General features: G+C 46.2%; 1 protein-coding gene across 1 annotated transcript in view; it reads left to right on the top strand.

Moving 5' to 3' along the window:
- The first annotated feature begins 451 nt into the window (after window positions 1-451).
- Window positions 452-15,275, top strand: part of PPP2R1B (protein phosphatase 2 scaffold subunit Abeta) — a 132,720-nt gene continuing 117,896 nt past the window's right edge. The window contains exon 1 of the mRNA XM_069225003.1: window positions 452-622. Within this exon, the coding sequence (XP_069081104.1) occupies window positions 545-622 (78 nt within the window). The 5' untranslated portion in view covers window positions 452-544. The remainder of the gene's footprint in view (window positions 623-15,275) is intronic.

Here is a 15,275-nt window from a genome sequence, read left to right as displayed (position 1 = left end):
GGGTATTTAAGCCGCGCCTCTCGTAACAGCCTTTATTATGATGTGCGAGATAGGTCGCTCATATTAGAATTGCACAATTGGCAGAAGCAGTGGCAAAAAGAAAACGCAAATAGTAATTGAACGGCTGTAAAAAAAACAAAATAAAAAATACTGTAATAAATAAACACAAGATAATGCGTTAATGGGATTAAAATAAAAAGAATAAACTGTTCATAATCAAACTACTTCACTTATGCCCCTAATTGTAAATATTGTAAGGTGTCGAAAAGGTTTAGAAACAAAGATAATGTTTTCTCCAGTAGACTAGTAACGTATACTGTTTAGAATGCTGCCCGGGTCCAAAGCCCAAACAGCTCACTTCCAACATGGCCGCTGTCGGTGACTCTCAAATCAGGGCAGTACTTTTAGTTCTACGTCTACGCCCATAAGAGGAAGCCCCTGGCAGCAGACTAGTTCCCGCCCCTGCTCCGTCTGCCGCTTCCTCTCGGAGACCCCGCGTCTTCCTCTGTGCGGCCGGAAGTGGTGCTGTTCGTTTGGGCTCAGGATGGCTGGTGCCGACGGAGACGATTCGCTTTACCCTATCGCCGTTCTCATCGACGAACTGCGGAATGAGGATGTGCAGGTAATCCTTCAGGAAAAAAGAGGGGTCAGAGAAAGTCGATCTACCGAGGTTCAGGGCCTGCAGTAAAGGGTATGCCCTTCTTGGGGGAGGTGGAGTCTATTGGGGGTGTGGCCTGGCCTCACCTGGGATACCTCCGTGTTTGGCATTGGTGTGAGGGAATGAATGAGGCCCAGTGTCGGCACTCATTGTCAGTGAAATCGTTAACACATAATTATATTTCGGGCATTTTTTGTTTCCAGGGTTAAAGTACCAACTGCTGTCAATAGAACTTACAAGGATATTTTTAAAGCAGAAACCTAGCTGAAAACCTACGGGGTGTTGCACAAGAGATGAGATACATTGTGGTGTGCCAGGATACTTACCTTTAAATGACGTTTGGTAGTTCTTCATGTAATTGTGTGTGTGGCTATTGCAAGCAGTTGCTTAAGATTTTTTTTTTCTCAGAATGCAAGAGAAAGAGAGCTTGACAAATCTAATGAAAATGGGGTTATAGATACCGATCGTCTAGCTTGCATGATTTTTTTTTTTTTTAACTCTATTTGTATTTTATATGTAAAACAAAGTAAACCGGCACAATCTGCATATTAGTTGCTGAAAGATGGTGCAGTTTATTACAAAACCAGTATTACGTCGTTCAAAATGGTATATCCCTTCAAAATGCAGTAGAGTGGGCATAAAACGTCTCCAGGGACATACTTGTATTAGAGTGCTTATAGACTGTAGATCAGTCTGTGCATAATTGTGAGGCAGGGTTATTGGAGGCCCGATGGTCTTGGAGAGGTTGCCAAACGTTCTTGGGGCATGACTGGGTAAGTTGAAGCTCTGCCTACACTTTCGCTAGTGGTGTTATAATAAAATAGGCTGCAAATCTACGCTCCTTTTGTTGGTTAGGTTTTACTGCACCAGTGTCGTGAGATTTTGCAGTTATGCAATCGCTGTGTATTGTCTGACAGACTTGAAGACATCGGCCATGTTAGGGGAAACTGCTTTACCAGCCCTCCTCAGAGTGACGCACGGAAAACACAAACACCAGGCAAGGCTCTGCCACAGATTAAACGTTTCTTGAGATACCAAGGTTTATAGACATGCCAAGGCAGAAGCCCATCCCAGTATTACGTCTTGCAAGCAATTTCTGCCCTGAAGCATATAAGTCAGGCAGTTATATATGTTAATAATACGTGCAGTCACAGCAAAACCCCAGATTCAGATATTGGAGGAGTGACTTGGAACAAAAATATCATATCTATAGGGACATACATGTGGATAGGTATAAGTGTGTGTGTGTGTCAGTGTGTGTATATATATATATATATATATATATATATATATATATATGTGTGTGTGTGTCAGTGTATATATATATATATATATATAATAATAATTTTCTTCAACAGGCCACATGGACTAGGAGTGCCAGTAGTGGGTGTCGATCTAGTGCATTGTCATTATCAATGATAGATGAGTGAAGACATCTCTACAGTATTGTGCTATTCTGGGATATGTCCAATTAATGTGGGCAAAGTCGGCCTGGGGTGCAGAACATTTGGGACAGTGTGATGGTTGTGCAGAGTCTATTTTGGCCATGTCTGCCGGAGTAACATACACGCGTCTCAGAAATTTATAGTGAACTAGTTTGTGTCAGTGGTTCATGGAGACCAAGCGTGTTTGTGTGCAGCAGGCTGTTACATTTTGTCAGTGATTGTGTGTCCTACGTCTAACTCGCTGGCAGTGCACCGCTTAATATCTTGGCTAGGGAAGAGATCCAAATATGCGTGTTGTACAAGCAGGACACTACTTTGCCTCCTTCGTTGTCCTTGATGAGCAGGCTGAGGGGTTGGAAGTCTTTTGGTTCTAAGGGGCATGAGGTGACTTGAGCCCTCAGAGGGTGTTGGAGCAGCTGCAACACAAAATGGTCCGTGTGTCTCACATAAATTTGTTGTGAACTAGTTTGTGTACATGGTTCATGGACGTGCAGTATATATCTAATGGAATTAACCTACAATGATATCACTGTGGATACTAGCCAGTAATCTATATGGGTCCACGTGTTGAGTGGAGCAGCGTAAAAAATATAAGTGGTGGCGTGTGGTTGTCGCAAGTTCCACGGGCTGCGCAATCCATAAGTCTCACAGGTATTCTCCAGGACATGCAACAAACAGGCTTTCATGGTGGGGCTTTGAGCCAGCGTGTCCAATCGCATGTCAGCAGTCATTTTAAAGGCACCACCTATAACAATGTGATCTGTTGTCATTTGTTCAATGTGGGATAGCAAGAGATGGTGAATTCTGTGTTTTGGTTTATAAACTTTACCAATAGTATGCCGTGGCCTTACAGTGAGCCCACCACCAGTACATATCTACCCTGTTGGTCTTTGTAGGTTGTGTGGAGGTGAAACAGTAGATTTCTTTGCACTAACATGCAGACCCCTCGGTCATAGGAATTAATATCTGGAGTAAAACCTGTGTGGGCCCGAACTGGCCGCAGACTTGAGTGCAGGTTGTGGAGGGGAGGTGTGTCTCCTATAAAAATGATGTTTGCCTCATGTCTGAGTTACCGTAGCACTTGTTTAGCCTGGTGGAGGTTATTTAGCCCAGGAGTGTTCCATGAAATAGAAGTGGCGTTTACAGGCCTCGAAAAATCATAAAAATGTTATTAGACCTGCAGGTCTAATAGCTTGAACAAACTACTTGATCTAACTAATGTACTTGATCCGGAAAAAGGTCTCAAATTGTGTGATCTGAGGCAAATATTGTATTTTACAGTCACCTTCTTCATTCTCACAAATGAGCGCACCTTAAAATAATTGAGTTCGGCATTTCTGCTGTTAAAAAAAATAAATAAAAAAAAAATAAAAAAAAGAAAATTCTTTTGTTTGATTAAATATACTAAAAGTTTGCTTCCTGTATAATAAATCTGGACCACATATAGAGTGCACATGATCCATGCATGACTTGCCTCTTAGTTTACTAATAGATTTGCCATCAGGCCAGAAGTTTCTCAGTTTGTTCAAACACTTACTTTTAATAAATATATTACTAAAGCATGATGTGGTAGTGCACTGTCATTTACAGACAGTACATTTCCAAGAAATGTCCAAAAAATCTTCCCTCTAATTTGCAGGTTTATGTCAAGCTATATAATGTGTGAAAACTGGTTTTCAGAAAACATTTTATCATTTGCATATTACCAAGTAAAGTGTTCTGACTTTTTTTTTTTTTCATCCTATTACAATTTTTGTTTTTCATCACATAGTACAAAAGTGGTCTTTCACAGCTTCTGAAATATATTTTGGAATGTTTGTAATGTGACTTAGTTATATAAACCTTGTGTGTTAGGAAAAACATTCTACCAAAAGCCTTTCACTTCACATAGGTCAGACAATTCACCTTTTAAAATCCCGGAACTCTGCAGTCAGAAGGAAAAGTATTTGCATTGCAAGAATACAAACTGACTTTTGACCTCTGTCTCTGAACACAGAGCAAATGTGACAAGAATAAGATTTAAAGGCATCTTAATTCTAACTGACTGAACAGAACACCTGTTCTTTGTCCACCTGCCAGAAGGGTCAAGTGAAATATAAAAATATCTCGACCTTATAAAATAAAACTTGCCACAGGGAGGAGTGGAGTAGATATTTCGAGCCCTGATCTAGGGCGAACTGCCTGCTAGGTCTTTGGTGAACCAGCTTAAATGTGCTTGTGGAGGGGATGCAATACAAATAGAGAAAGTCTGTGCAAAACTAACAAAACGATGTGATTGACATTGTGTATCTGTGTGCAAGTTCCTGATTTTCCCCCACACACACCTTGAAATAAGTTGGCAGGTGAAACCCCAATTACTTAACGAGCAAAACTCAAATTCCCATGAACAACGTGTGGCATCTGCCATGGAGGGTGACAACGCCATGGCAAGCATCTCCTCACATCTTAAGGATACGCATTATAGCAGTATTATATATGAGCCTTATAACATTGTTTGCTGTGTTAGCAAACAAAAGAATAACTCCGTTTAGCAGCTGTAATGTATAGAGTAGTGGTCATCATGCAGGCAGTGCGCATGGTGGTGTCCATTCATCACTCTGCCGGGAAGAGGTCCATGCTATGTGAATCTTGAGAGTTTGGTGGTATCTGATAGAGACTTCTAGTTGCAGATTCCTTACCTTAGAATTTCCCCCAGGCGTCAGACTGGATCCGGAGATTTTTCTTAGAGCAATACTTTGCGCATCAGTAGGTGGCATCAGTCAACTCTGGGTGTCGTTGGCATCGTAGTCGTCGTGATAACGTCGGGAGTTGTACATAGACACCGCCTCAGTGCAGTGACGTCAGTTCTTTTCTTTCCACGCCATGCGCTGATCCGGAGAGCGGTACCCTGGTCACTTTTTGACTGATTTCGACCCTTTTGTTGAGGTGTTTTTTTGGTGTGTTGAGGATGTCCCCTCATGATGTCCGTGACCGAGCCACATCAGATTTGTTTGTGGTGCCTGGAGCGTGAACACAACCCAAAGGTGTGCTCCGCCTGCTGGGCCATGCACCCGAAGGCCTTGAGAGCACGTTCTCTCAAGCTCATGGCGGCCTGACGCTCGACTTCGCGTAGGTCCCGGTCTGTCTCGAGATGAAGGTCCCAAGACAGTTCGCAGAGCCACCACCACTAGTCTTACTCCAAATCTTTGGGTATATGTAAGAAAAAGATGTCGAAGCGGTCCCATCACACTTTGGCTTCGCCCAGTCGCTCGGCTGATGCGACGCAGGAAGAACATCAACGCTTAAGGCTTCTGTCTTTGGAGCGTACTTCTGGGTCCGCTCCGAGCTTCCAGGAGCCAGACCTACCCCGTCCAACTTGGAGTTCTTTGAGGGCCATGTGCCTCATTTTTGGTTGAGGGGCCTTCGGTTTCCGCGCCATCGGCTTCGGCTCCGTCCACGGAGGTCCCGCACCTACGCTGGTTGCACCACTGAGAGCTTCATTGGTGTCTGTTCGATTGCTGACGCACCCGATGTCGGTAGTGCTCTCTATCGACGTTGACCCGATCCATATCCCTGATGATAGTCTGAGCGGCATTGGCCGCCGCCTCTGTCTTCGATTGGACCTAATCACTCTAGGTTGGATTTGGGCTTTTTGACCCATGGGTACGAATTCAGGGAAGGATTTGAGGGTTCCCTGGACCCTTATGAATACTAGAATGACCCATCTTTGGACTGGGCACAGGAATTGGAAGAATTGCTGTCTCCTCCTACTGTGGCTACGGCGGAAGGAGTGACTTATTCTATGGTGGTCAGTACGGCGTCTAAGGTCCTTGGGCTTGAGCTTAACTACAATAGATGTCAGGTACATCCTCCTGACCAAGATGCTTCAACCGTGGGCTTCCACTTCTGAGCCCCTTTTGCCATTCAATGAAGCCCTCACTGATGTCCTTTTGGGTAGTTGGTCCAAACACAGCACAGGCTCCTAGGATTATCGCATGCCGCTACTGGCCCACCCCGAATGACCCTAAATTCCTGTCCCTACACCTGAGTCTTGTCATCCAGTCTTCCTCTTCCTCAGGGGCATTCCCTTTCGCACCCCCGGTTAGGGAATCAAAAAGGCTGGAACAATTTGGGAAGAGGTTGTTTACTTTCTTCAGTCTTGGCGCTGGTGTCTGTGAACACCGCATGCCTTTTGGGCTGCTATACCCACTCTTTGTGGAATATGGTTGCGCAAGTTCTGCCGCAGATACCGGAGAAGGGCTGTGCTATCGTCTCCCAAGCTGTCATCGATGGGAGAGATGCGACGAAGTTCACGATCCGATGTGGGCTGGACACGACGGACTCTCCGGGCGGATCGGTTGCTATGACGGTGGCCTTGAGATGCCATGCCTGGTTGCGTACTTCTGGTGTGTGTGTTTTTTTTTTTTTTTTGGGCGATGTCCAACAGTCTCTCGTGGACATGCCCTTTGATGGCTCCAATCTCTTCTGGAGACAAAGCGGAGAGTGAATGGAGAGATTCAAGGATTCCTGGCCTACGGCTCGGTCCCTTGGTCTTTCTGCTGCCTGTCGCCCTCAGCAGTCTGCTTTTCGCCACTTTCGTGGCCACGGAAGTGGCTCCTTGTTGTGTCCCCCACCGTGCCACCCATGCTGTTCAGCCACTGCGTGGCCGGGGATGCGGAATCCCATGCGGGACAGGGAACCAGAGGTCTACCCCCTCCACCTCTGAAGCCTCCAAACCCTCAAGGTCTGTCCCCTTATTCCGATCCAGTTGGCGGCAGGATACGCCATCACCTGCCCCGCTGGAAATCCATCACTATGGACAGGTGGGTTTTGCAGATTGATCGAAAGGGCTATTTCCCTCCCTTTTGAATCTGCCCCACTGGCCATGCCTCCATCACTCAGCCATCTCCCGGAAGATTATTTGGCACTTCTCCGCCAGGAAGTCGCGGCTCTCTTGGCCAAGGGAACTGTAGAGAAGGTCCCTGTGCCAGAAGTAGGTCGTGGCTGTTATTCCCGCTACTTTCTGGTGCCGAAAAAGGACAAGGGCTTATGTCTTGTCCTAGACCTTCGGTACCTCAACTACTTCCTCAAGAAGGAGAAATTCAAAATGCTCACACTGGCTCAGGTTCTGTCTTCCCTAGACTCAGGAGACTGGATAGTAGAGTTGGACTTGCAGGACGCTTATTACCACATCCCCATCCTGCCTGCCCACAGACGTTACCTATGATTCAGTTTACCGTGCTTCCCTTCGGCCTTACCAGTGACCCTCGGCTGTTCACGAAAGTGGCGGTGGTTGTAGCTCACCTGCGCAGGTTACGGGTCTGTCTTCCCCTGCCTCGACGACTGGCTGTTGAAGACTGACTTGCCCCAGAAAGTCATCTCCCAACTTCAGACTACAGCGAGCCTCCTGCACATGCTGGGGTTCACCTTAAACGTGCCGAAGTAACACCTGATTCACTCTGACGCTCCCTTTCATCTGAGATGTTCTGGACACACTTCAGTTTCAGGCTTATCCTCCCGAAAAGCGAGTCCAAGATAGTCAGGCTATGATTCCGATCTTTCAGCCTCTGTCCTGGGTTTCGGTGAGACGGACTCTGAGGCTGCTGGGCCTCATGGCCTCCTGCATCCTGCTAGTGACTCATGCCAGATGGCATATGCGGGCTCGGCACTGGGACTTATCTCTGACGTGTTCCAGATCACAGAAGGGACTGTGAAAGACCTGCAGTGGTGGCTTTCAAATCCGTATTTGTTCGATAGCAGATCCCTTCCCCAACCAGACCTATCTTTAGCGACAGATGTTTCGCTCTTGGTTTGGGGCGGCCACATGGGAGAGGCGAAGATCCGAGGCCTCTGGTCTCCGGCGGAGCCTGGGCTCAATATCAATCTTCTGTAACTCCGGGCGATCAGGGTTGCGTTGAAAACATTTCTTCCCCCTCTCAAAGGGAAGGTAGTGCAGGTTTTCACGGACAATACTACTGCCATGTGGTACTGCAACAAACAGGGCAGAGTCGGGTCCTGGACCCTCTGTCAGGAGGCATTATGTCTCTGGGCATGGCTGGAACATATGGGTGTTACCCTGGTGGTTCAACAGCTGGCGGGTTCTCTCAACGCCAGAGCGTATGAACTCAGCTGTTGATGCACAGCCGATCACAAATGGCATCTCCAGCCAGAGGTGGGGCACAGTCTCTTTCAGCAGTGGAGAGAGCCTTCGTTAGATCTGTTCGCCTCCACCGAGAATGTGCAGTGTCAGCTGTTTTGCACGTTGGAGTTTCTAAGGCAGCACTCGCTTGGAGACGCTTTTTGTCTTTAGTGTAACTGGTCTCCTTTCAACCTATACCACTTCTGCCTAGAGTTCTCAAGAAGACCAGGAATGACTGGGCCAAGTTGCTGTTCTAGCTTAATTGCACTAAAGATTTCCGAAGAAAGAAAGGGAAGGCAGTGCAAAAACTTATCATTTCTCGATAGGTACTTCTTTGCATCAAGATGTGCTACACTCTGGCCAAGAAGCAACCCCCTGATGCTTGAGCGCTCATTCCACCATAGTGACTGCTGCTTCTTCTGCGTTAGCATGTGGAGTTCATGTCCTGGATATCGGCCAGGCAGCTACGTTGGTGTCACTGCACACGCTTGCTAAACACCACTGCCTTGACAGTCTGGTCCGTCAGGGCGGCTACTTTGGTTGGTTAGTCCTGCAGAACTTTCTAGTATGATCTTGGTTCGCAGCCCACCTCCGAGGATGGCATTGCTTGGGTATTTATTCTAAGGGAAAGAATTTGCAACTAGAAGTCTCTGTCAGATGTACAAGTTACTTACCTTTGGCAACAAAATATCTGGTAGCAAAATATTCCAGTTGCAGATTCCTTACCGACCCACCCATCCGCCCGCTTGCAAACTGATTTCTAGGGACAGGGATTCCCACTTTAGGTCCTTAGCACTGGCGCACCAATCTCAGTGATCTTAGCAGCTCTGCGCCTTGGTGTGGAGAGTAGTTAAAAGAAACTGATGTCTTTAAACAGGCCTGGTTTCAAAAGTTACAAGGAGAATTAACCTCATTTGTGTGGTCATCAAAAGGGGCTCGCATTGCTTGAAAAAAATTATGTAAGAGAAATAGAGGATTAGCGAGTCCTGGTTTCTACAAGTACTATTTAGCTTTTCAGGTCAAAAATGTGAGAAGTTTACTGAATGCAAGTCTTTTAGCACAATGTTTAGGGCTCTGACCAGTTAGCTTCTGGAAGCAGGGGAGTGCTTTGTTTAAATTTGGCCACCCGAAGTTCAAGAAGATAAGGTTGAAGTGTTTGGGGGCGGCATGTAAAGTATGGTTCCATGTTCAAAAATTAACAGGAATATCTTATTACAGTAAATTGACACCAATCTAGTGTTCACTAGGTACTCCGGAATTTTTGCAGGACAAGCTATCTATCCCCTTAAAGAAGAGTGGGTTGGAGAAGTGGGGCCAGTACCTGGAGAACAATGGTTTGCTACCCTGGCCAGTACTTAGTGATAGACTAGGAGGCGTCTTCTCAACATTTAAGTATTATCAACTGGCAAGTTGGGCTAGTATGTTACCAAAGGAAGTGGGTGGGCAAGAGGAGAACGTGTGGGAGAAGAGACTGTCACAAAGACATACCCTTTTCAAGGAGGTCGCTTGGTGGTATTGGATGTTCCTAGAAGCATGAAAGAAATCTCCCCCTTTCCCTGAGAAGAAGTTGGGAACGGATTTTCTGCCACTGGATGTTACCACTCTTTGGCAAGCATCCATGACGATGTTATGGGATGTGGTGAAATCTGCATATTTAAAGAAACATAATCTCTTCACCTTGCAAATGGTTTATTGGACGCCAAAGAAGCTGACTGCTCTTGGGAGGAGTAAGAAGATTTGCCCTTGTTGCGGTGAGGAAAGAGCAGATGACATTCATATGTTTTGCCAGTGTCCAGTGATGTCGGTTCTGGCAAGATGTGTGTAAGGAAATCAAGCAGGTGATAAGTGTGGGGGTTGAGGTAAACCTGCTATTGATAATATTTGGAGTAGCAGGCGAAGGAGAACTGACTCCTAAGGTAATGCCTTTAAAAAAATAAAATAAAAAAAAAAACCACGTTATTTGTCTTAATTCTCTTGGTGCGCCGTGAGATTTGTTTAAAATGGATCTCCTCCTTGGCCCCAACCGTACAAGAATGGAAGAGCTCAGTTACAAACTTGTGCCAACTAGAACAGGGTTTTTCATTAAAGAAAAGGGACAGATTTTGGGCACACTGGGCAAAGTGGCAGATAACTCCAGAAGTTTATACGTAGGGTTTTCTGATGACTAAGAGTGTTACAAGGCCCCCTTCCTGAGGTAAATTGATGCCTCTAGAGGAATGGAGGTGCTGGTTATGATCTTCTCCTTTTGTGTCTTGGGAGTAGATGAAGGGTCTCTACCTTAAGCTTTTCTGATCTGAGGGGGTTGGTTTGAGATATGACCTCGCTCCACCTTTTAGCTGATGTGAATTCACTATGAGGATCCAAAGCAAATTGAAAAGCAACTGACGTCACTGCGTTGAGGCGGCGTCTATACTACTCCTGAAGTCATCATGGTGACTATGATGCCAACGATGCCCGTGGAGTCGACCGATGCCACCTACCGACGTGCAAGGGTATTTATTGCTCAAAGAAAAATCTCTGGATCCAGTCCGACGCCTGCGGCAAATTCTAAGGTAAGGAATCTGCAACTAGAATATGTCTCTACCAGATACCTTGTTACCGAAGGTAAGTAACTTGTACGTTCGGTCTTATGTGGTCCTTGTAGGCACATTAGGTCTTCAACAGTTTTTATTTACAGAACTCAAGGGTGTCTGCTAGTGTTTTAAGATGCGTTGTTTGCTATTCATGTCCACCCGCAGCCACGCAGGGAATAGCATTCCGTATTGTAATCCCATTTTTCGCAGTAATGCCTTTGCTTCTGTGAACTTACGGAGTGCTTCAGCTTGCATGATTTTATAATGTTGTCACGTTCTGGGCTTTAGAGTGACAGAGTACCTTCCATTACACACTAATACGTCTACATATGCATATGGAGCAGGTGAAGGGAAAGGCAATGAACGAGAATAGTGAAATCTGTTATAAAGGCCCATTGACAAGTCAATAACTTGACACATCCCATGAAATTGGAGTAATTCACAGTGCCCTAAACTGTAAGGAAAGCGCAAAGGTAAACATCAAGAAAGCTTCTCCTCCTCCTCCTCTTCCTTCTTCTTTTTCTTCGAGCATAGCAGCGCTGCTCTTCTTGACATGTTGTAATCTATTCTGTGGGATTTACCACGCCCATCACTTTTATTGGTGCCTGGGCCTGCCTTTTTTAAAAATCCCTTGATGTCGTTGGTAAATGTAAGTCTACAAACTGCAGAGCTGAATGGACAGCAGGTCTTGACTGTCGATGTTGCTTCCTGATAAAACCTTTTTTGGGCTTTGTCCATCATCTGAGTATTGATAAGTCCTTGTTACCTTGCCAGCTGGGAGTACACTCTAATTCTTATGGGATTTGAAGATCAACAGTGATTCGGTAGATGCTTGGGGTGCCCCACAGCTATCTTGGATGTGCTCACTTCTGTTTCCAATTCTTAGAGTGGTGTGTGAACTACTTTGCGCGTGTTGAAGCCTATGTTTGGAACAACGATGCTGTGGAGAGTTTGAAGTGTATTGATGCTACAAATAGGTTGAAAAAGATGAGGTCCCTGTCAGTGACTTGATATATTCTCTAACATATGGATTGTTACTGTGTATTTATGTAGCTCTTGCATACTGGTCCCCTAGGATACTGTTCTGGTTCTCGCATGTAGAAAGATAATGACTGCTGTCTTGATTTTCGATGTGGTTAAATGGGCACTAGTTCAAGGTTCACGTTTTACCTCATGAAATTTAGCTGGAGCTCTAAAGAGATTCAGACTGTCTCTTTGGGAGGCACTGATTCTTTTGAGCAGAGCTGAATGTTTTTCTATTGATTCACCCCATGATGGTGAGAAAATCATCTTCATTGTTCTCATCATGCAGTGTAGGTGTCTTGATAATGCCCATTGTGAGGGTGTTAAATTGTGACCGTTTTGTTCCATTGCTGATTAGTACGATTTATTGTTGCATCCTGGTCTCTGCCAATGTTGTTCTTTATGTTTTATTAGATGCAAGTGGCAACGGCCTAGATGCGGTATTAATGCAAACTTTAGAAGATGAGTCCAAATGCACTATATTGTTTGCCTCACGGCTGAAGGAAAAATGTTTCAGTAATTAAGAGATGTTGGCAACTGTCTGGTCCGTGGAGAAGTTCAGGCTGTTTTATGGGGAGGGATGTTCACGTTGAGTACAGATCACAAACCTTTCTTAAAGGTATTAAGTACATATGGTGCGATGAAAGCAGCACCCTTTATGGCAACGCTAACTTTGCGTCATCTTGATTAGGTTTTTGATGTGGAAATTTTGCCTGGGCATAAAAATAGTAATGTTGAATGAGTACGCTAGAAATGAATCCGATGAGTATAGAGTTGCTTCAGTCTCTGGGTGTAATGACGCTGTTGGGAGTGAAGGTTGGAAATTGGCTAATGAGGATGGTACCTTAAGTACTGTAAAGAAGTACATTGATGGTTGCCCACAAGAAAAAAAATTCGGATGGATACAAGCCTTTTTTTTCGGAACTAAGGGATGAGTCATCTATAAATGATTATGTTTTTGTCTTTAAGGGCAACAAAATTGCACCGCCTGTGAGTCTCAGTTTGAAGATGTTGGGTATCATGCATGAGGACATGGGTATTGTCAAATCCAAACTATGTGCAAAAACCTTGACTGGTGGCAGGGCATTGATACTGAGATTGAAAGGTTTGTGAAGTCATGTGTGCAGAAGGCGGTAAATCTGTTTCTGTTCTCTCCTTTTTTTGAGTTACAGGCAAAATCCGATCAATCCATTTGAAGATTTGGGTATCCACATTCTAGGTCCCGTTATAGATTCCAAGAGAGTTTCTAAGTTTGCAATTGTTCTGTTGGATTTACACTCAAAATGGCCAGAAGTTTCTGTGTGTGACACTGTTGCCTCTGCAACAGTGATTTCTTTCCCTGAAAGAGGTTTTCTTAGAGAAGCTATTCCTAAGACACTGCTAAATTGTAAGGAAATGCCTCCTTGGCCTGGTTACCCCCTGACTTTTTGCCTTTGCTGATGCTATGTTTTGAATTGAAAGTGTGCTAAGGCCTGCTAACCAGGCCCCAGCACCAGTGTTCTTTCCCTAACCTGTACTTTTGTTTCACACAATTGGCACACCCTGGCATCCAGGTAAGTCCCTTGTAACTGGCACCCCTGGTACCAAGGGCCCTGATGCCAGGGAAGGTCTCTAAGGGCTGCAGCATATCTTATGGCACCCTGGGGACCCCTCACTCAGCACAGACACACTGCTTGCCAGCTTGTGTGTGCTGGTGAGGACAAAACGAGTAAGTCGACATGGCACTCCCCTCAGGGTGCCATGCCAACCTCACACTGCCTATGCAGTATAGATAAGTCACCCCTCTAGCAGGCCTTACAGCCCTAAGGCAGGGTGCACTATAGCATAGGTGAGGGCACCAGTGCATGAGCACTGTGCCCCTACAGTGTCTAAGCCAAACCTTAGACATTGTAAGTGCAGGGTAGCCATAAGAGTATATGGTCTGGGAGTCTGTCAAACACGAACTCCACAGCACCATAATGGCTACACTGAAAACTGGGAAGTTTGGTATCAAACTTCTCAGCACAATAAATGCACACTGATGCCAGTGTACATTTTATTGTAAAATACACCCCAGAGGGCACCTTAGAGGTGCCCCCTGAAACCTTAACCAACTACCTGTGTAGGCTGACTGGTTTTAGCAGCCTGCCACACTCGAGACATGTTGCTGGCCACATGGGGAGAGTGCCTTTGTCACTCTGTGGCTAGTAACAAAGCCTGCACTGGGTGGAGATGCTATCACCTCCCCCAGGCAGGAGCTGTAACACCTGGCGGTGAGCCTCAAAGGCTCACCCCCTTTGTTCCAGCACCACAGGGCATTCCAGCTAGTGGAGTTGCCCGCCCCCACTTTTGGCGGCAAGGCCGGAGGAGATAATGAGAAAAACAAGGAAGAGTCACTGACCAGTCAGGACAGCCCCTAAGGCAACCTGAGCTGAAGTGACTCAGACTTTTAGGAATCCTCCATCTTGCAGATGGAGGACCCCCCCCCCCCCCCCCAATAGGGATAGGAATGTGAGCCCCTCCCCTTGGGAGGAGGCACAAAGAGGGTGTAGCCACCCTCAGGGCTAGTAGCCATTGGCACAGAGTAGAAGGTTCTCCCTTTATGAAGCACCTGTAAGCTCTGCCCGCTGAGCCACGCCCCGTCCACCCTCGAAGTAGGTAAAGGAATTCCCGCCTCTTACCAGGATGATGGACAGCTTTCCCAAAACGACCCCACTGCGTTTACCGCCGATTCCGGTGGTGCGTTGTAGATGCGCAGAAGCACGAGGACATCTCCACAAAGACGCACTAGTAACAATCACACTGCCAAAGGCACACAAGGTTGCTGGAGACATTTACCCCGTGGCCCATCACGTAACCTTAGTGTACAATATAAACGGGGCGTATAAAACATGCTAGGTAACGCTTACTGACATACTCGTAGAAAATACCCCGGTTGGGTAGGCGACGATGCGCATTTTTACAGAAACTAAACCTCAAAAGAAGCACTTCCAAATATAAACGTAGCAGGTGCCGCAGTTGAAGCTCAGCTTCTGGAGAGGACAAGCCACCGTAACTCTTGGGCTGGGCAAAGATGAAGGAAGGCTCTGCGCTCAGAGATCCCATAGCAGAAAAAGATCCAGAATCCTTCCTGGAGGTGAACTGATGATGTACTGGAGCGTAATCTGTATCTGACTGTGACGCGCGGGTTCTATCTTCCTCTCCTGGAGACACAGACTAGAAGGTTCTCCCTTTATGAAGCACCTGTAAGCTCCGCCCGCTGAGCCACGCCCCGTCCACCCTCGAAGTAGGTAGGGGAATTCCCGCCTCTTGCCAGGATGATGGACAGCTTTCCAAGGCGACCCCACTGCGTTTGCCGCCGACTCGCGTGGTGCGTTGTTGATGCGCAGGGGCGCGAGGACATCTCCGCGGGGACGCACTAGTGGCAATGACATTGCCGGGGGCACACAAGGTTGCTGAAGACGTTTTGCCCCCGTGGC

The sequence above is a fragment of the Pleurodeles waltl genome, chromosome 3_1, assembly GCF_031143425.1.
Source record: "Pleurodeles waltl isolate 20211129_DDA chromosome 3_1, aPleWal1.hap1.20221129, whole genome shotgun sequence".
Taxonomy (NCBI): domain Eukaryota; kingdom Metazoa; phylum Chordata; class Amphibia; order Caudata; family Salamandridae; genus Pleurodeles; species Pleurodeles waltl.
Note: the sequence above shows the minus strand (reverse complement) of the source record. Positions and strands in the feature narration are given on the sequence as shown.